This window comes from Hirundo rustica, chromosome 9 (genome assembly GCF_015227805.2).
Source record: "Hirundo rustica isolate bHirRus1 chromosome 9, bHirRus1.pri.v3, whole genome shotgun sequence".
NCBI classification, from domain to species: domain Eukaryota; kingdom Metazoa; phylum Chordata; class Aves; order Passeriformes; family Hirundinidae; genus Hirundo; species Hirundo rustica.
Genome location: NC_053458.1, coordinates 2089471 through 2109737, shown reverse-complemented (window position 1 = coordinate 2109737; position 20267 = coordinate 2089471). Strand labels below are relative to the sequence as shown.

At 41.9% G+C, this 20267-nt stretch overlaps 1 protein-coding gene across 4 annotated transcripts; it reads left to right on the top strand.

Annotated features, from left to right (window-relative positions):
- The first annotated feature begins 14 nt into the window (after window positions 1–14).
- Window positions 15–17806, top strand: EFCAB7 (EF-hand calcium binding domain 7). 4 transcript variants are annotated; one of them, XM_040073439.1, is made up of 15 exons: window positions 15–149; window positions 295–441; window positions 2236–2405; window positions 4960–5171; window positions 5534–5620; window positions 6054–6231; window positions 6930–7057; window positions 9974–10115; window positions 10616–10725; window positions 11255–11412; window positions 11603–11736; window positions 13180–13328; window positions 14976–15185; window positions 16410–16517; window positions 17557–17806. In XM_040073439.1, the coding sequence occupies exons 3-15, from the start codon at window positions 2237–2239 to the stop codon at window positions 17665–17667; spliced, it is 1896 nt and encodes a 631-aa protein (XP_039929373.1). In that variant the 5' UTR covers window positions 15–149; window positions 295–441; window position 2236; the 3' UTR covers window positions 17668–17806. The 4 variants fall into 4 exon arrangements, with proteins under 4 accessions (XP_039929373.1, XP_058277790.1, XP_058277789.1 ...); XM_058421805.1 differs by having other exon boundaries at window positions 93–149; window positions 367–441; XM_058421807.1 differs by lacking the exons at window positions 11603–11736; window positions 16410–16517; window positions 17557–17806 and adding an exon at window positions 11874–12020 and having other exon boundaries at window positions 21–149; window positions 14976–15168.
- The last annotated feature ends 2461 nt before the right edge of the window (window positions 17807–20267 follow it).

Here is a 20267-nt window from a genome sequence, read left to right as displayed (position 1 = left end):
GGCCGGGCCGGGGCGGGGCCGAGGAGCCCGGCAGGGCTGCGGCGCTGAAACCGAGAGCCCCGGGGCCGAGAGCGAGAGCCACGGAGCCGAGACCGAGGCCGAGATCGAGACCGGCGTCGCTGCGGGGTCGTGGGGTCCCGCTGTGCGCGGTAGGAGCCGGGCCGGGGCCGGTGATGTTCGGGCGGCGGGTTCGCGAGCAGGGCCGAGGGAGGGAGGGCTGATTCCCCTCAGGGCTGGAGGAAGGAGATTGCTATTTATTTGTTTGTTTATTTATTTGTTTGTTTGTTTATTTAGCCCTTGAAACCCCCTGTGCCCGCTAGGGAGGGAGGTGACGAGATCCGTGCGGGGAAATTTTCCCGGTTTCAGGTGGACGAGGCCGGAGCAGGGCAGAGCTTCCCTGTGCGAATGCGGGTTCTGTGTGGATGAGCCTCGGACGTGAAGGTCAGTGTACCACGGAGGGTCTGGCTTCGGGCATCAGGAGGAATTTCATCAGAAAAAGGGTGATTAGATATTGGAAGGGAGGGTTGGAGTCTCCATCCCTGGAGGTGTCCAAGGAAGGACTGGACATGGCACGCAGAGCTCTGGGCTGAGAATATGGCACTGGCTTGTGTTGGAAGGGACCTTAAAGCTCATCCAGTTCCACCCACGGCAGGGACACCTTCCACTGTCCTAGGCTGTCTTGTTCAACAACCTGGCCTTGGACACTTCCAGGGATCCAGGGGCAGCCACAGCTTCCCAGGGCACCCTGTGCCAGGGCCTGCCCACCTTCCCAGGGAGGAATTTCTTCCCAATCTCTAATCTAAACCTACTCTCTCCCTCTTTGGAAGCCTGGGCTGCATTGCTCCCCTCTGTGTATTTTTCTGAAGTGTCATTTATCCAGTAAAAATGTCCCAGCCTAAGCCATGGGGCTGCTGGCAGTGCTGTCACTAAAGCATTGCTCACTGAATTTCCCAGCGATGGATTGGTCCTGACCCACACAAGAAATATCTCAGTAATGGGTAGTCCAAGGAGTACAAACAAGAGTTCACATTTTCTAAACTGGTTACTGGAAAATTAACATTTCTTCTTCTTCTCCTCCTCCTTGCCTTTCCCCCCAGTTCCATTCCGTGTGCGTAACACTGGTGCTTAATTTTAGTGACACCCGTTTGCAGGAGCCAGGCTGTGCCAGGGCGTCCCCGTGGGCTTCTTCTGGTGCCTGTGTAATATTAAAGTGTCAGGGTGTTACAAATTGGGTACTTCATCCTCGAGAAGCGATTATTATCTGCCTTCCCCAAGTGTAAAAGACCTGTATAACTCAACAAGGTGCCAGTGATTGAGGCCTCCTGAGTAAAAATCCAATGAGTCCTGAAGGGGACCCTGGGACGGCGTTGTCGTGCTGCTGAACTTGAGATATTCCATTTATTATACTGGAATATATTTCCTGAAGTCAACAAAATAATGCAAGAGGCTGTTAAAGCAGCAGCACAACAGGATTTAGTGTCCCTCTGTGATGGCCTTCTAAAAACCTTAATCACCCCTGGTGGAAGCAGAGAGCTGCTGACCATAGCTGAGCAAGCAGCATTAGCTACTGCTTTGAGTTCTTTTAATAATTGAGAAAAAAAAGAGTGTTTCTGTTTCTTCTCCATTCATTTATAATTGTATGTGCATTGGACTTAAAAGGCCTGAGTTGCTCAAAGTTTTATGCACACTTATTTTGAAAGTTTATTTCTGTTTACTTATATAAAGGCACATTTATTTCTATTATTTATATTTACATAACTCTAAGATACAGAATTCTGGGCTTAACCTGGCATTTTTTTGAGATTAATGGTTCCAGTTTTGAGCATTTTTATTATTATCCATATGCTTTGTTGAGTTATAAAAGGAGAAAACATGGATGGCAAAGCCTCGTTTCACAGATGACATGAAAATGTGCTTTTGTGCCTTCAGAAATCACTGCTACGTAATATTTATGCAACACTTGTAATATCAAATGTCTGAAACTATATAAAATACAGTGAAATTAAGCTTTTTACTGCCAATGAGGGATAAACTGGGAATAACAAGTAGAGCTCCAACTCTTTCTGCTTGTGGATGTCATGGTGCTTACCTACCGGTGTAGATAATTATTCCCATCCCAGATTTAGAGAAAAGAAAGGATATGACCTGGATGATTGGATAGTTGGGGCTATCTGTGTTTCAGAGGACAACCAGAGGCATTGTTACAAATTCTAACTGGAATTTCATCCCTCACAGGATGGCCAGCGCTCCTGGGAATCAGAAAGCCACACACTCAGAAAATTCCCAAGGGAGGAAGTCCCAGCATGCAGAAGAAGCCATTTTTTACATGAACTGCAGAGCAGCTTATCTGACTGTCTTAAAAAGCAGCTTGGAAAATATTAAATCAAAAGAACAACTCAGTTTAGGTAATGATTGGATCTTTTTCCCCTCTATCTCTTTACATGGGGTGATTGCAGTGGGAGTATCCCTGGGCATAAACTCAGTAGCTGGTTTAAGGAATTGAGAGTGGTTTTGGATGCCTGGTGGAAGTGGGAATGCCAAAGAGAGCAGGGCTTTATTGCAGATTTTATTTGTAAATCACCAGTAGGAAAGGTCTCAGTTCAGTTTAGAGTGGGCCATTGTCCTGGTACAGGTAACCACCAGAACTAATGTTCCTTAAGAATTCTTACTCCTCATCTCAACTCCTCTTGAATTACTCTTTCATAGACTGGATTCTCAAGGTCTCATTTTTTTTTTTGTCCAGCCTACATTTGTGTATAAGTGGTGGTGGTGTTGTCAGCAGTACAACAGAAAAAAAAAAAAATCTCTGACTGCTTCAGCTGCACTAAATAAAGCTGTTGGTAGATACTGAAAGCTGTGGGGCTTTGTTTGGAAAACTTCAGGAATTTCAAAGGGAAGTGAGAAAAAAATTACCTGAAAAATGGAAGTTGTTTTCTTAATAATATATCTTAGTGACCAGGTAAGATAAGGAAAGAGTAAGGTAAGACTGAGAAATAAATAACCTTAGTTTTGAAGGAGGTTTCACTATGCCAGATAAAATTTGTCAAACAAATACAATTCCAACTTTGCACTTTCTTGGAGTTGTAGGATTGTGTGCTCTGCTTAGGTGGTGATTTTCTTTTTTCTTAGAGAATTTTTGTTCTTTTTGAAAAGGTTTTTCATGGAAACCGCCGCTGTAAAATCTGAGTGCACTGATTGTAGCTTCTTTCCCTAGACCAGAACAGGAAATTCCACCCATTATCAAGCATATTCCTACAGCTTGTGACTTGGTGCTCTCCAGGCTTTCCCAGCTGCAATAAAAGGGCCTTTATGACATCCTAATGATAGTTTAGGATAATCTGGGTTTTAGCAGAGGGGTGGTGTGAACAAATGTCATCTCACTAATAAATGCTTTGGCTTTCAGCTCTGTCCATATGCCACTTGGCTGCACAGCAAGTGTTTGGGCATTCTGCTTTCAAGGTCAACTTAGAGAGGGCAGTTGGTTGTTTAGACTCTCAACCCTTCCAGAGAGATTTAAGAATTTATTTTAGAATCTGTAAGCGTTGGGAGTTAAAGAGTTATATTTCATCTTAAGTCAATTTTGGCATTTCTCAAACGAGTGGTGCCAACGTTTAAGCATCTCCTGCTTCACGAAGTTTGGCTGATATTCCAAACTGAAGTGCTCACTGAGAGATTGGCCCTGTGAAATTTCATTTGTAGGTGTTTTGCTTATCCCCAAATAATAGCTTCATTTCCTGTCTGTTGTAATATTACTGGAGTGATTTAGCAGAAGCAGACCATAAAGAAATAGAAACAAAAGGTGCAGTCTGATTGAACTGTCACAAATGCAAACTGGGAGGCATGTAGGGAATGGCAGGTGCTGATCTCCCTGGAGATATAAAATTAAGGATTCTATATTTGAAGGATATCTGTCAAATATAATAATGTGCTGCACTGACATTCCAGGGAACTCTGCTACCCATGGGAACAAATCCACAGAGTTTGGCCCTTCCTTCCCTGGCTGCCCTTGACACTGAAATCCCCAAACCGCTGCTCCGTGCCCGTGGCTGGGGTGAGCCCTGCTCTGCTCTGGCTCCTCCAGCAGAGGTGGCAGGGCACAAATATTTATTTAGTGCCTGGCACTGGGGCAGGGATTAACAGCAGAGGTGCCTGGATGGTTGGTTTGTTTGTTTCTTTGTTTGTAGGTTTGGTTTGCTGGTGACACAGGTCCCACGGAGCGTTGTCACGATGCCACCGCCCCATTTCACAGATGCTCCTCAGCAGTTCCCAGCACAGGCTTGGGCACTGCTCAGCTGGCTCAAAATCAAAAGCCAGCCCAGGCAGAGATGGAGGATCTCCTGTGCTTCCCTCCAAGATTATTTGGGAAGATACAAAAGCATCCCTCTCGTTTCAGATAGACTGTGCATTTGAATTTCATTTCCATTTAACGTAATGCCTTCATCACTGAAAGGATATTTTCACTAAAGGCCTTGAAGAGGCAAAGAGATCCAGCAGATTCATTTTGGAGAATGCCAGGTGCAACAGCCCTGGCACTGGTTGCATATGTGCTTTCATTTTTCCATTCAAGCTCATGTTGTATAATTTGGATTGATGCATTCAAATGTACAAATGTTATTTGTCTCAGATAAATTCTACTCTAGGTCTCAGTTCTTGGCAAAGGAAGTGCAAAGGTGATCTTGGTATTAATAAAAATAGGATCTAATAACGTTCAGACTTAAAAATAACACATTCTTGATATTAAGACACTGGATATAGGCTGAATTTTACACTTGAGACTGCTTTTGAGTTGATGGATATTTTGAATAAGATCATAACCAAAAATGTCCTCCAAACCCACTTTTCTCTTGGAGTGATTTGGCTTTAAAAAATCTGAGCATGGAAAGTGACTCAAGGATGTTTGGAGCAAACTCTTTTTACAGCAGCTGGAATATTTATTGAATATTGTGCTTTATTGTTCAGTCCTTCAACAGGCTGGAAGAAATCCCTCTCAGAAGACCATTGACAAATACTGGACTTCACAAACAACTTCACTGAATTTTGATGATTTTTGTGCTATTTTAAAAAAAGAAAAGCCAACTACAAAAAATGAACTGCTCGAAGCATTTGGGAAAATAGACACAGAAAAGGCTGGATATATTTTACATGATGAACTTTGTAAAATTCTTACAACAGTGAGTATCACTAGAAACATAATTATCCATCTTTAATTAGCAGAGATTTTGGAAATTAGATGGTACTGAGAGCTGGGATTCCCCATTTTATAGAAGATTTACATGGTGGGTTTCCAGAAGATACCTCAGAATTACATGAACTGATAGAGTTGATCTCTTTGATTTTTAGTAGCATTGTAAAGACATAGTTTTTAATTTCAACCTCTGTTTCCATGATTCAAATCAAAATCTGTTGAAATCTATTGCAAGAGCAGATTCTCTGAAAGAATATTAAAAGACTCTTCCTTTGTTTGTAAAATCTGTGCTGTAGGTGATCAGGATTGTTGATTAGGAACCCAAACTGTGCTGTTTTTTTCTTGCAGAGAGGTGATAAAATGACCTGGGAGGAAGTGACCAGCATTACTAAACAAGCTGATTTTAACTGCAATGGCAAACTCGACTACAACAAGGTACGGCCAAGAGTGATTTTTGTTCTTGTCTTATTGACAACGTGAGCATTAGTGATGGCCTTACCCCAGGGTTCTGAATTTTGGACTGAATAAACAGCACATGAAGATTTGTACATAAATATGGTTTCGTGGGAAGAATACTGGTGAGAATCCTATGTTAAAAATCGGTCTTCCAATATCTAGAAAGGAGGAGTTGAAAGTCACACCTAATTTTTGCTCAGTATTTGGACCTCCTTGTTGAATCACGGCTGCATTTTACCGTGATACTTGAGTGGTTGTTCTGATTAATGAAAATAAAATTTATATTTGGCTCGAAGAGGAAATTCATTCCATCTCCTGAGCTGTGCTTTCCTTGCTACTGAGACATTTTACTCCTTAACACCTTTTGAGAAATGTAAGCTGGTAAGTGAAATATTCTTGTTTTCATCTCCAGTTCTGTGAGCTGTACCTGACCACCAGTGAGCAGTGCTGCAGAGCTGCAAGGGCCAGGCTGGAAAGTGACCCTCGACTGAGGCAGCAGCACTTTGGGAATCAAACTGGAAATTTCTCTGAAGGGATGTCAAAACCATCCCCGAGGGTCTCCAGGAAAACTGATCACAAACTGCCTAAAGGTATTTCTGTTTCTTGTATTTTAGGTTTTCTTTCTGTTGGAGATGAAGCTCTGGCTCAGTGAGCAGTTGAGTTTTTTGTTTAATTTTTCTCAGATTAGTGAAGGTTTTATTGATGAATGTAATTTCTAATGTGGCAGTCATATCAAAATGTCAGTAAAATATGTTCAAATGGCTGCATCTGTGAAACTCTCCAGTTCCTAAGGGTGGAATTTGTTGATTTTCATGTGGCACAGTCCAGAGGGAACAGAGGAAATGAATACTCAAGGTGTTGCAATAGGGGCAAATTACTTATTTCCTTCCTAGATCTGAGATGAAACCCTAAACATTTCTCAATAAGCTGAGTGTTTGTTTCAATTATTGAGGCTGCTTTTCAATCAAGCAAAATTAATAAGTTGTGGACAGTTTAATGTCCTTCCTGAAGTTACAAAGATCCTTCAAAACCTTCCCAAACTGGAAAACTTCTGCAGGGAACAGACTGCAGAGGCACCGAGTATGAAATTTTGGGATGTAGTTTGTGCTGTTCCAAGTTGCTTCAAATCAAAGAGGTGCAAAAATGACACAACAGTGATGGAGGGAAGCTCTCTGATCGAGTTCTTGTCATCCAGTTTTCCTTGTGCTTCTAAATGCAAGGTTTATGATAAACAGCACCGGGAGAGGCTTGAGATAATGTAATTGTAATTAAATATCTCTGTTTATAGGTGACAGCAGAACTCCTTCAAGGCCTTCATCAGCTCAAGGCAGCAAAGCTTCCACCTCCACCAGTGTCACTGTGGGTGCCAGCAGCAGCAGGAACACAAAGCTAATTATTGAGCCTGACACAATGAAGGTATCACACTGGAATGATGGTGTTTTCCTCTCAGCACCCGTGTTATTGCATGTTAAAGAAGCTAAAAATCGGAGAAGAATGGTTTCTTATGTTTTATTAACAGTTTGTCAAGGGCAGCTATAAACTACTGAGAGCTTTCTTGTTACGTCTTATTATTAACATTTTTATATACTGTTGGTTTTGCTGACAACAAGTTATTGGAAATAATTTTTCAGGTGTGAAGGTTTAATAGAACAAAATGTGTTTTTTTATAAATGGAACCAGTGTTGGAGAAAACAGTTAATGACTTCTTGAGAAATTTCAAGTTGAATTATTTATTAGGTTGGTGAGAACTTTAAATGCTTAAGTAGTCTGAAAGATTGTGCATCATAAACCTTTGCATGAAAGGTAATTGGAAATAAATAACAGATCTGTGAGCATATTCGGTTTCTTGGGCATTGCTTGGTAAATAGATGCTGTAACCTGAAAATATTGATTTTTAGTTAGACTAATATGTCCTATCAGTATTTTCTTTTAAATAAATCACTCATTCAATATAAATTCCTGGGGGAGAGAGACAACAAAGTCACTTTGCTAAGTCAATATTTGTAGAGTGTTAATATTGATCTTTTTCCCTTTGTTTTCCCTTTCTTGACTGAACCTTTACTAGTTTTCTTTCAACAGAAAATAATAGCTGTAAAAACATAAAACATTAACTGGGAACTGCCGGGATACGTTAAAAATGTGCACCTGGAGACTTCTGTATAAAAGGGAAAATATGGTTCTGACCACAACACTGTAACTGCTGCTGGAGAACTGAACTGATTGTCCTCAGGAGCTGCATTTTGGTTTCAAATAACAGCTCTGGATTTGTTATTGAGCTCTCAAGTCCTTTCTGTCTTCCCCGTTGCTGTACAGTGACATTTGTTCTAGATGGAAATTTCCAAACATCACCTCCCAGGGATTTTGTGCAGTCTGTTTAGGTAGCTGGAGCTCCGTGCAATTTAACCTGCAACCTCACCTTGTTCAAACGGGCTGTGGGCTGGATAAAACCAGCACACACCTCCCCAAGATTGGCTTCTTTTTTTTTCTTTCTACAAGCCAGTAAAAACTGACTGGGGGAAAAAAAAAAAATATATATATTGATTAGTATTGCTTGGCATCATCCAAAAACTGAAATCAATCAATAAACATGGAGAGGTGTAAGTAAGTAGAACTGTTAATTGTTTTTTAAAATTCTTTTTGCACAATGCAAGCTCTGCCAGAATCAATGAATAAATACCCGGGGATCTAGTTGTGGTGTGAATGAGAATCCACCACCCCAAAATTATTTTTATTCATCTTCTATCCAAGAATTTCTTTTTCTTTTTGCTCTTCACCCGTCTTTTTGTGTAAGTAAGGAAATATTGCCCTCAGGATGTTGGAACAACACCGACTTCACATTTCTGACAGAGGAAAACAGTGAAAGCCAGAACATGGTGAAATGTCTAAAATGAAAAACTCTTCGGAAATTCCCTCAATCGTTGCTTTTTATTAGGAATTATGCATCAATGTGTGGATATTTTCAATATTAACTTAAATTTCAGTAGCAGTGACCAGCAGCAGGCAGTGCTTTCCAATTATAACCTTTCTTTCCAATTAACATTTCTAACACAGACATTTCCCACTTCAGCCACTATTTAACAACTTCTGTTCTGCTTTGAAGTGACAGAGGAAAATCCGATCAGAAAATCCTCTTTTAGCTTCCCAATTTTACATAACTGTTTGGAATTTGGTAATTAGGGACTTCTAGCACCACCTCACGCTCTCTGCCAGAATAACAGGATTTGATTTCCTAAAAGGAAAGGATAAAGTTTTTGTCCAACAGTTTTGGCAGGTAGCAAGCTTGGAGCAAACAACCAGTTATTTCAGATGTGTCAAGTTTTAAGAAAAAAAATGAAAATTTCCTTTGAGGTGAAGTCAGGAGTCATGGAATTGTTGGAATAATCAGTTCAGGAATAGCAATGGAAATGATCTGAGAGTCTGAATTTAATTTTGGAATTCTGTCACTGACTTATGTTAATCCCAGCTCCCATTATCAGTTTTTGACTGACAAAACCCCAACTGTTGCTCCATATTCAACCCTCACCATGAAATCCCAGGAATATTTTGTCTCTGATCACTTTTTTCCTAATTATTTTTTATGATTGGTTCCCTTTTACCTTGTCCTGTCGCTATAAATCCGGTTTCGTGGATAGAGATGGGTATAAAATTATTGGATGGATTGGTTAATTAGCTTTATTCTGCTCCAGAGAAGTTGCCCAGGGGCTGATCTCTGCCTCCATGGTCCAGAAATAGCTGCACTTCCATGAGGATTATTCCTAAAATCCTCTCCAGCAGGTTGTGCCCACAATGAAAAGATTATGGGAAATCGTAGGAGGGGAGGGATTTGGATAGCAGTTCCTGCCAGGGCTTGGACATCCCCCTTTATTTTAAATAACTTAATTAATCTTTGTCTTTTCCGCAGCCAATTTACTTTGAAAGTCTTGTAGAACTTCTTTGGCAAAACCTTAATTTTTAAAAAAAACTTCCAAACCTCCAAGGAACAGCAGAAAGGGAGTTGCAAACTGTGTAATATGTGTATAAGTTATTCCATGCTGTCAGCTGTTTGCAGATATAGTTAGCAGAATCTTTGTGGCAATTCCAATTTAATTTTTAACTGCAGGAGCATTGGGGTAATCTCTGTGTTTTTCAGGCGTTTTCACAAGTGAAACCACGTTACTTTGTAATAATTGTTTACAAAAAGGACTATTTGGGATTTTTTTTTTTTAAATAAATGTATATCGATGCTGTATCTTGTGCATTTTACTAAATAATCACATGAATTAATAGTTCAGAGAAGGCACTTTTATCTCCAGCCACAATGAAGAAAACATTTAATATTTGCTTGGTTTCCAGGAATGGCAATGTGCACAGTCCAAAGGCTGCTTCTACCTGGAGGAAGATGGGGAAATCATCAGTCACAAGTACAGGCTGCAGCTACCCCAAAGATCTGCAGTGTGTATCACCATCAAGCCTTACAACATTCCCCAGGCAGAGGGTGAGTGTGTTTCGATTTCATTTTCTTCTTAAAAAGAGGTGGTGACTTGGAGATTTACCATGGAGCTTCATCCGGTTGCTGCATTGGAATTATTTTTTTTCCCCAAGTAGAATATTCCCTTTTTAATCCCACTAATCAGGAGTTTTTAAACCCCAAAATTGTTTTACAGTCACCTGGGCTGGCTTTTCTTTTTAAACAAATTTGTGTGGTGTGTAACCATTCCTTGATATTCTTGACCCTTAACGATAGAACTATTTTAGCACTAATTCTTAATGATAAAATTATTAATTATCTGTAAAACAATCTCAAGGCTTGGAACAATTTATCTGCTTGATCTAAACAGGAAGAAAATCCCAATAGCATAGAACAGATTTTTTTTTTTCCCCATTTTTCATCAGCAGGGATCAATAAATACCAGGGGAATATCTATTTTGAGATGCAAAGAAAAACAATTTCGAGCCATTATTAAGCATTTGCTTTGGGGATATTTTTCTTTCCAGGAAAATCTTGTCACTGGTTGTCAGTGGATACAGCTTTGTTTATTCTGAAGGAAAGTGAAACCCAAGAGAATCTGCAGCTTGTCAGCTTTACTGACCTCCAAAACGAAGAGGTTAGAGATTTCTGGTGTATTCCTATTTTAATAGTTATTTCTTAGTGTGGGTGTTAATGCTGGAGGTGTGAATTCCATGTGTTCGCAAGGAATTCCAGCTGTACCCAGAATTGCTGAGTTACTGGGTGTATTTATAGTTTCTCTGTGAAAACTCTGTTGTATTTCTGCACCTTCAAACCCAAAATTTCCAAGGCAGAATTTGTTCCTTTAATTTTCTTTCCCCTTGCCATTTGAACTTCGTAGTGCCCAGAACATTCTTTTGCTGTGGCAGAAATAAGAGAGCATTAATTTCTTTTCCCCTTCTTCCCTCATCTCTCTCCTGTCTGTTTTTCTAACTTTTATTCTAAGAAAGTCGCTATTTTTTATCTTTAAATTGACATCACACAGCCAATGATTTTTTAAGGAGAGAACCCAGCACTCCCAGTGTTTTCAAGCAATTAATCACTTTTGTACGAATATTACTGGCAACAAAGAAAGGCATCATTTGAGAAGTCCTTACAAACTTTTTTTTGTCTTCTTTTAAGAGCAGATGTTTGGCTGGAGAGGGGAGCTTGGAGCTGGGGTTTACTGGCTGCTCCCTTTCACAACTGGCTGCAGGCTGAGGAAGGTAAAAACCCAAATTGCTGGAGAAGCCAAACTGCTGTGCAGGGATGAAGATGGAGAGCTGGCTCTCACCGAAGAATTCCGGTGAGTTTTATCCCCAAACATGGGAATAAAAATCCTCTTTCCAGCTAAAATGTGGCTCCATAAAATCTGGATGTTCCCAAAGGGCTGTTTGCACGGAATGATCTCAGACTGAGCAGTTCTTGGCAATTTTATGAGCCAGTGAAATGAAATGGAAGCCTTTGGAAATAGTTTGGCCTTTTCCATCCCTCAGAGCTGCTTTGTTGGATGTGTTTGAAACGATTGATTTGGATGGCAATGGCCTCCTGAGTCTGGAGGAGTACAACTTCTTTGAGCTGAGGACTAGTGGGGAGAAGTGTGATCAGGAAGCCTGGGCTGTGTGTAAGGGTAAGTTCATTACTGTGGTACAGCTAATTAGGGCTCTCAATTAACCTCCAAGCTGGATGGAACTGGGTATTCTGCACCCATTCCAAGAACATGTGTAGATATTGTTCTCTTCCTCCTTTCTTTTTCTTTTTTTCCAGTCTCCTGTCCTTTGCTTTGCTTCATTCTGCTGTGTGTGCCACTGACCTTCTGCTGAGAACGATTCTTCCCCTTCCTAGTTGTTTTGTAGCTGCCAAAACCCACAGGGTTTGTAATCCTGGATCACATGGGGAAGGAAACTGTCACAGGTATTTGTTTAATCCATCTCCTTTGTGCAGATTGGGCTGGTGCTGCTTTTTTATCCCACAAGGTGTGGAGAAGGACATTTCATGAGTGTGGATCTGAGGCTATAAATTGGCATCCGGAGTTTTTGTGGGTTGCCTGTGTCTCCTTTTAGAATATCCATGTCACGTTTGACAGAATTCCTTTGGAGGCTGTGGCACATTGGCCAAAATACTTTAAATCTGCCAAGCCCTATTAATTATCTCTTCCCAAAACACTCTGAGCTATCAGAATTTTTCCTAACGGACTGAAAACTACAAAAATACATTTCTAGAACTGAATTTCTCCTCTCTTTCATCCCTGGCTGTGCTTTTCCACACTTGATGGCTTTGTCAGGGTGATACAAGTAGGAGGGGGAGAAAATGTGTGAATAAATAAGAGAGGAAAGAGGAGAAGCTGGGCAATGTTTCACCAGGTCATCAATCAGTGGAAGGGTTCACACGAATATCATCCATCTTGACACCAAAGTTCAAGCCATTTATTACAGCATCTGTACCCCTGGATAGATTTATTAAATTGGTAATCCCTTTTTAATAATATATAGTAAAGATTTAGCATTGTTATGAAGATGAGAAAACCATTTTTAAGAGTCCCTGACACCAGAACATTTCAATTATGTGTTTGCTGACATTAGAGAGAATATCTATGATATTCTCTCTAAAGGGGGGGTGTTAAGATTACTAGAATTTTATTGCTTTTTAGCAACTAAGTAAATCATTTCTGCATCAAGGACCTGAAGCATTTCAAGGTGCTGGCTCCAGCTGGCTTTCATTTCCCATTCCTAAATTACCCCATTTTGCAAAGCTCAACCACAAACTTTTAGGGGGGTAAAAAAAAAAAAAATCAATCTGAACTCTTTTTGTTTTGAAATCTCCCCCTTTTTGGGGGTTATCCAAGGAGCCAGCTGTTTGTAGGCATTATCCCAAATCCACAGGGGAGCTCTGCAAACAGCACCTGCCTGGTCAAGGACATCCTTTCCCAAATAATCTTGGAGATCCTGAGGCTCGAACTTGGCTCCAACTTTTCAACCTTGTTAACAGGAAGAGGGAATTTTGCCTTTGGAAAGGTAAAGGTGTTTACAGAGAGAACGGATTTTGAAGCGCTGTTTTTATTCCTTTGAAACAGAGAATTTCGAGATGAAGAAGAACGAGCTAACGAGACAAGGATTTCTGGATTTGAACCTCATGGAAGCCAACGACCGCGACGGGGACCCTTGGGACCTTTGGGTCACTTTGTTGTCCCTGGGCTACAACAAAGCCTTAGAAATGACAGAGGTGGGAGAGCCACAGGGCAGAACTCGGTGCACGTGGAGCTGCTGGGATTTTGTGTCTGCCGCAAACCCATTGCAGGAGGGCAGGGACCCGCTGCCGCTGTCGTTGTCCTGATTCTCAGCGCTTGGAGCTTTGAAAAAAGAAATGTTCCTTTGCTTTAGAGGAAGCCAGGATGTCGTGGGGTTATAGAGGAAGGGATTTTTGGATTGGGTGTGTTAAAAGAATTCATGCACTCGGTTGGTGAGGAGTGAGAACAGGATAAGGATGGTAAACTGTGATCTGTCAGCAAATTTAGGAAAAAACAGGACTTTTTCTCCTGAAAAAAAAGTCGATTTTGTGGCCCAAACCGCAACAGAAGTGGATAAAGATAATTTTCTCCCACATGATTCATAATTCCTAGTTTCCAGACATAACTGTTGCTGTTATTGTTGCCTTTCACAACAGTGTCTGAAGAGGTTCAAAAGAAAATTTTCATGCTTCATTAAAATTTTTGGGTTTGGGTCACACGCTATTTTGCAGCACCAGGGATTATTTCTGTGATGTTTCTGTGCACTTAAAGATTTTATTATTTATTTATTTTTATATCCTGCAATGCGTATTTCTGATGTTACTAATTCTTTCTAAAGAAAGAGGATCTCTTTTATGACGAGGAAAAAAAGAGATGAAAAATCAAAGCATTAAATATACAGATAATGAAATCATTTAATTCCTAGGAAAGGCAGATTTTTAGGATCACAGTCTGATAATATTATTTAACTCTGTTAAAGAGGTCAATATATAAAATATATAAAGACCTAAAAATAGCCGTCGTGAGAGACATCAGTTGTCTCTCAGGGAAAATTTTGGGATGGTGCTGAGGGATTTAAGGATGAGCAGCTCCTTTCCTTGTGGCTGGCAGAGCTCCTGCGTGGCTGCTTTTCTGCATTTCAGCCACAAGAGAGAGCCCTCCTCCAGGAAAGAGCATTTTGGGGAGGTTTTTTCTCCAGTCTGGAATTTCAGGAGGGTGTTTTGTGCCTTGTTCCAGCTGCGGTTTCTGGCTCCAGCCTTTCCTTTCCAAAGGACAGCACAGCTCTCAAATTCTTCAGTAATGAATCTAAAAGTGTCTCTCCCTTAACTCTGCAATTCCTTGATTTCAAATAACTGAAGATTGATGTTTTGGGAGCGCTGAGACAGAACTTGAGAAATCCTGGCAGATTCCTACGGCCTTTAGGAAGGAATTAAGGCGCTGTGAAAATACAAACCCCAGGTTGTTACACCAGGAGTAAAATGTAGCCAGTGCAACGTTGCAGGGGTGTTAAATCTGTCTGGAGTGGCACAAACAGCAACAGTGTGACAGGTTTATTTCAGACCCTGGAATACATTCGGATTTCATCCTCATTCCTGGACACTTTGCTGTCCAAGGAAAGGTTTGCTGTGTTGAACTGTGTCAGGTGTACTGGGAATGGCATGAAAAAGGCCAGTTGTGCTTTGTTTTTTTATTTGGTGTAAAAGATTGCCACAGCTCATGGTTTATAATGTTTAATATTCAGGGAAATATTTACATCAGGGTCATTCTAGTTCAAATGTGAAAACACTTAGGAGCTGTGGGTGAAAATCTGAGGGGAAAATGTACAGCTTGAGTGATGCTAAAACTCATCTTCTTCACTCCAGGCCTGCCCCTTTGTCGTTGGCATCTGTGCAGAGAGGTGCAAACCCAGAATTAAAGCCATTTCTCTGGAGGCAGGGGGCTCCCAGCTGAGCAGAGCTGTCTGCAGGTCTGTGCTTAATAAAGGAGAGGCCAAAGTGCTGCAGGGCTCTGAGAACATCTTCATCTACACCTACAGATCAGGCAGCAGGATCACCTCTGTGATTGAAAATAAGGTATGGCCCGAAGCTTCCATGTTGTACCTTGTGTTAATGTCTGTTATTGCTCCTCCTCCTTCCTTGGATCAGATTTGAGAACTGCTTTGCCTGAAATCAAAGGGGTTTGTGTCTGTTTCATTTAAAAACCGCTGCCTGATGTGCTCCTGGTGGCTTCAGAAGAGCCTGGCTCAGTGTTCTTGGAAGGGGCAGATTGTTATAACGAGGCAAGCAGCCCTAACTACAGAAACTGAATATTTTTGTGTTCACATCCCAGTTTTTCAATGTTTTGACACAATATCATCACATGAGGAAACAAACACTGACAGCAGGAGATGCAATTGGAGCACAAGCAGAGATCACAGCATTTACACTACTGAATATTTTCAGTGTCCATACAAAAGTCAAAGAGCAGTGATTTTTAGGAGTGTGTTATGGATGAGTTTTTACCTGATTACTCTTCCAGGTGTGCTTTATTAATAAATCAAGCTGAAAGTTGTAAATCCAAGTAGAAGTGGTTGGGGAGATTTTAAACATTTTTCCATAGATCACAATGAATGTTCTCAGTTTCCTTTATACCAGGAACTGGGAGTAAATAAACACAGCACAGTAAGGTATTAAGCTTCAGATGCTTTAAATCTTAAAAGATCACAGCAAGAAATGTATTTTTAAATGCCCAGCCATGCAAAAGGGGGTGCCCTGGGGGGACTAATATTAGGACTGGATGCTGAGGCTCCTGGAACTCTGCATTTGGCTTTGCACTTCGCCCTTTAGGGTGGATATTCCAGAGTTATTTATATGTTTGGGGATATGTCAGAGGAGGAGATCAGGTCTGCAACGAGAACAACTGGATGCTCTGTGCTCCAGATCTCTGCCCACTCCGTTTACACCACTTGGCTTTGGTTTGCAGATCTCACCAAGCTGGTGAGAAGCTCCCCGGGGGGATCTGGATGGGCTGAGGCCGGTGCTGTGATCTTCAGCAAGGCCACCTTGTATTTTCACTAGCCTTTGTGTTGTTACAACGAGTCTTCAATGATTTTTGACCCTGGCTGTGGTGCTGAGGTACATTTGAAACTGTTACTCTTCAAAGAGTATCTGTTACTCTTCAGAGTATCCATGAAGCATTTCCATCCCGAAAACAGCAAGGTCACAGCAAGTCCAAGGAGTTGTGCAGTTCTTACACAAGGAACAGACACTTAACCAGTAAAATCTGATGGGTCCTTCGTGGTTTTTTTTCCCCTGCAGTCTGAAAACAAGGTGATAATTCACGTCAACAATGAGCAGAGTAAGAACTGCCTGAACAACAGGGGACTGACGGTGTTTGCTGTGGAAGTGGCTCCAAAATCCATGATGGTAAGGTTTCTTTATTGCTTGGCCAACTCTAGAGAAAATTAGGTGACATCTTTAGATTTTCTTTTTGTAGGGCTTTCATCATGATAGTGAGCGTGTGGGCAGCGGCATCTTCTGACCAGAACAGATCAGATGCACTTTTTAATATTTCAAAGCTGATCATGCATTTGATGTATCCCTGTTCTCCTGTGCAGTTTGCTCTAAAAATCCATAATCCAGTTTCCCATACATGGGCCCGTTTCACTTGTCCATTCTATACATGCACCATTCACTAATATTTTTAATACTCTTTTTCTAAGGCTGTATTTTATTTCTTTTTTCACTTAGCAGTTTTTAATCCCACAAATTGACGCCTGTGAGAACAGACCAAGCATGCAGCAATCAGAAAGAGAAATAAATGTACAGCATTTGTACACACTGAGATTTGCTGGTGGCTAACTTCTGTTAAACTTGATTTTGGGATCATGTTAACCATGAGACAATTTGATTGCTGAGCCCTGCTGCAGAGCTGGGCAGGCTTCAGTGACAATTCCAACTGCGGGTTCTGAGGGGTGGAATGTGATGGAAAATGCATTACAAATGCAGATGATGTTTTTCTTCACTTATTTATGAGTAACCCTCTGGTTTTATTTCTCCAAAAGCACACCCTCTGCGTTTAAAAGCAGAGACATCCGAGCTATTTTATATTTCCCAGCTTTCCAGGGTGGATTCATTCAAGCCTCTTGTAAACAGAGCAGTCCCATGACACAGGCAAGGCTGGGGCCTATTTAAATTGCTGCTGACACCTTAGATATCCATTGCCTTACCCTGTAAGGTGGTTTTTAATTTGAATTTAGGCTTCATTCGGTATAAACTCTAGGCTCAGTCCTTATGGATATTTTGCTGTTAAATTCAAGAGTAATTTTTGAATATCTCTCAGTGTAGATGATGAATGTTCATCGTTTAGTGACACAAGCCCTGAACATTTTGCTTGCACAGCACACAGGGGAACAGTTCTCCAATACAGAGAACTCTCTTTCACCTCTGCTTTCTCTTGTGCCAGGTCTCCCAGCACGTGATGGCCCTGAATGAGCAGGAGGAGTGGATTTACAGCTGTGTGCACTCCCTTGTTTGTAAAACCTCCCAGTGCCAGGGCTGGGAGCAGCCAGACTGAGCCAGGATTAGCTGTGGGCAGCTTTTAGACAATTTATACTTCTTGTGCTTCTCAAAAAGCTGGCATGCACTTATATTTCTTGGTGGTTTGGGCATGAAAACACTGAGGCACAATAAAAATTAGTGCTGTTCGGTAATCCTGCTGCCAGTTGTAATGTCACTGTGCTTTATAAAGGATCATTTCCCTAAATGTGCTCTGATTTTCCATACCATGGATTGTAATTCCATCACAGGCTGGAGCTGCTTCACTGAGGAAAAATTGTGTGTAATGGGTTCCTAATTAAACATTCCTGTGATTTTGATGTGAGAAGTATAAAGGGATGAGGCTCATTTTATTTTGTCACCTGATAAAGGATTTGTTTCTTTTTTTTTTTTTTTTTGGCCATTTGCTGATAATCCTCCTCTTACCCCTGTTCTGTAATTTCTGCCTAATTTTATACTCTTTTATATAAAATAAAGTCTGCCTTTCCATATGCAATAAGGAAAGAACATCATTTGAGCAAAATGAAGATTTGTCTTGGGCTCTTGTCTGTCAACAGCCATTAATTATTCCCAGGGCAGCTGAAATAAGAAGACTGAAGTGCACCAAGTTTAGGCTGCAAATGAAAACCAGCTCTGAGGTACTAAAAACATTCGGCTTACTATATTTTTCTGGTTCCTCTAAATATCTGTTAATGTGGGGAAAAAAAAAAAGAAAAAAAAGAAAAAAAAAAAGATTATAACCCTGGCCACTGGATGCTTAAAAAGTGTTTGAGTTTAAAATAGCCATTAAATTTGTGTGACCTCATGTGTGAGGGCAGCTAAGTGCTGCAAAGTTATTTTTATCTGCCCCAACTCCTGCTCTCTGCTGTTACTCTGCTGTAATCTTACACTGGGCAAAGTAAATGTCAGTGACAAAATGAGAGCTGGGCTCTGATTTACACACCCAGGCAGGATCCCTGGTGAGCTTTGTGTTTTTCCATGTTTTTTTTTTTTTCCTTAACAAATACCACAGGTATCGTTTCCATTTTCAGAACTGTCTAAAAGAAATGGAGGCCCCAAAAATATTTGGTGATTTTTTTTTTTTTTAGCCCTGACTGAGCTCTGCAAATGCTGCCTCAGGCAAGGTGTGGGTAAAGCAGAAATTCCCAGCTCCTTGTCTAAAAAGGAGTTTGGAAATAATGAGGCACTGTGTGGAATAGACACAGTGAGCAGTCCAGTATTTACATTTCTTTTGTTTGTAAAATCAGCTTGCTTAGATGTGGCAGGAATGCATATGCAACTCTCTGTGCATTTTAGGAAAGGAATGGTTAAAGCTGAAAGAAGGGCTTAGCTGAGAAATCACTGCACGTGGAAAGAGTTGGGTTTGCTGCAGGTAAAAAACATGGCACAGCACAGGGAACCTCATTTATTTTCTGATCCTCCTGCTGCTAGGAAGGGTTTAATTATCCAATTTTTTAAGTGGGGACATAGGCAAACTCTCCATGGCCCTGGAGGAGGTGAGATTAGTTGGTTGTATCTTCAGAGTCTTTTTCAGTTTGCTCCAAACTCACGTACCACCAAGTCAGAAAAATTCCAGCTTCTCTTTTTGAGGTTGAACACAGATCCCAGCTTATTTATGTCCCAGACATTTAGGAGAAAAGAAAAAACCAACTCTGGAAGATGAATTTCAATTTCTGGAATGTTACCTTTTTGAGAACTAGAGCTATAACAAAATTCAGCTTCTTCAAGGCTTTGCTAAAGCTGACCTTCCCTGCTTCTGTGGCGTGGTCACTTGGGGCCAGGGCCTGTCTGTAAGGCCTCTGGGGACATCCTGGTGGGGGCCACAGGGACTGGAAGGGTCTGGAGCTCCAGGAGGGGCTGAGGGAGATGGAAAGGGGCTCAGCCTGGAGAAGAGGAGGCTCAGGAGGGACCCTGTGGCTCTGCACAACTCCTGACAGGAGGGGACAGCCGGGGGATCGGGCTCTGCTCCCAGGGACAGGAGGAGGAAAAAGAGCTTCAAGTTGTGCCAGGGAAGGTTTAGATTGGATCTCAGGGGAAATTTCTTGATGGAAAGTGTCCGGTCCTAGCACAGCTGCCCAGGGCTGTGGTGGATTTAAAATCCGTGCGGATGTGGACATGGGTTAAGCAGTGGCCATGGCACTGCTGGGGGAGAGGGAGAGTAGCACAGGGATGCTGTCGCCTGTGTTGGAGAGGAGAGAGCAGGACAGGCAGCGCAGGGACGCTGTCACCTGTGTTGGAGAGGAGAGAGCAGGACAGGGCAGCGCAGGGACGCTGTCACCTGTGTTGGAGAGGAGAGAGCAGGACAGGGCAGCGCAGGGATGCTGTCTCCTGTGTTGGAGAGGAGGGAGCAGGACAGGGCAGCACAGGGACGCTGTCGCCTGTGTTGGAGAGGAGGGAGCAGGACAGGGCAGCACAGGGATGCTGTCGCCTGTGTTGGAGAGGAGAGAGCAGGATAGGGCAGCGCAGGGATGCTGTCGCCTGTGTTGGAGAGGAGAGAGCAGGACAGGCAGCACAGGGACGCTGTCGCCTGTGTTGGAGAGGAGAGAGCAGGACAGGCAGCACAGGGACGCTGTCGCCTGTGTTGGAGAGGAGAGAGCAGGACAGGCAGCACAGGGACGC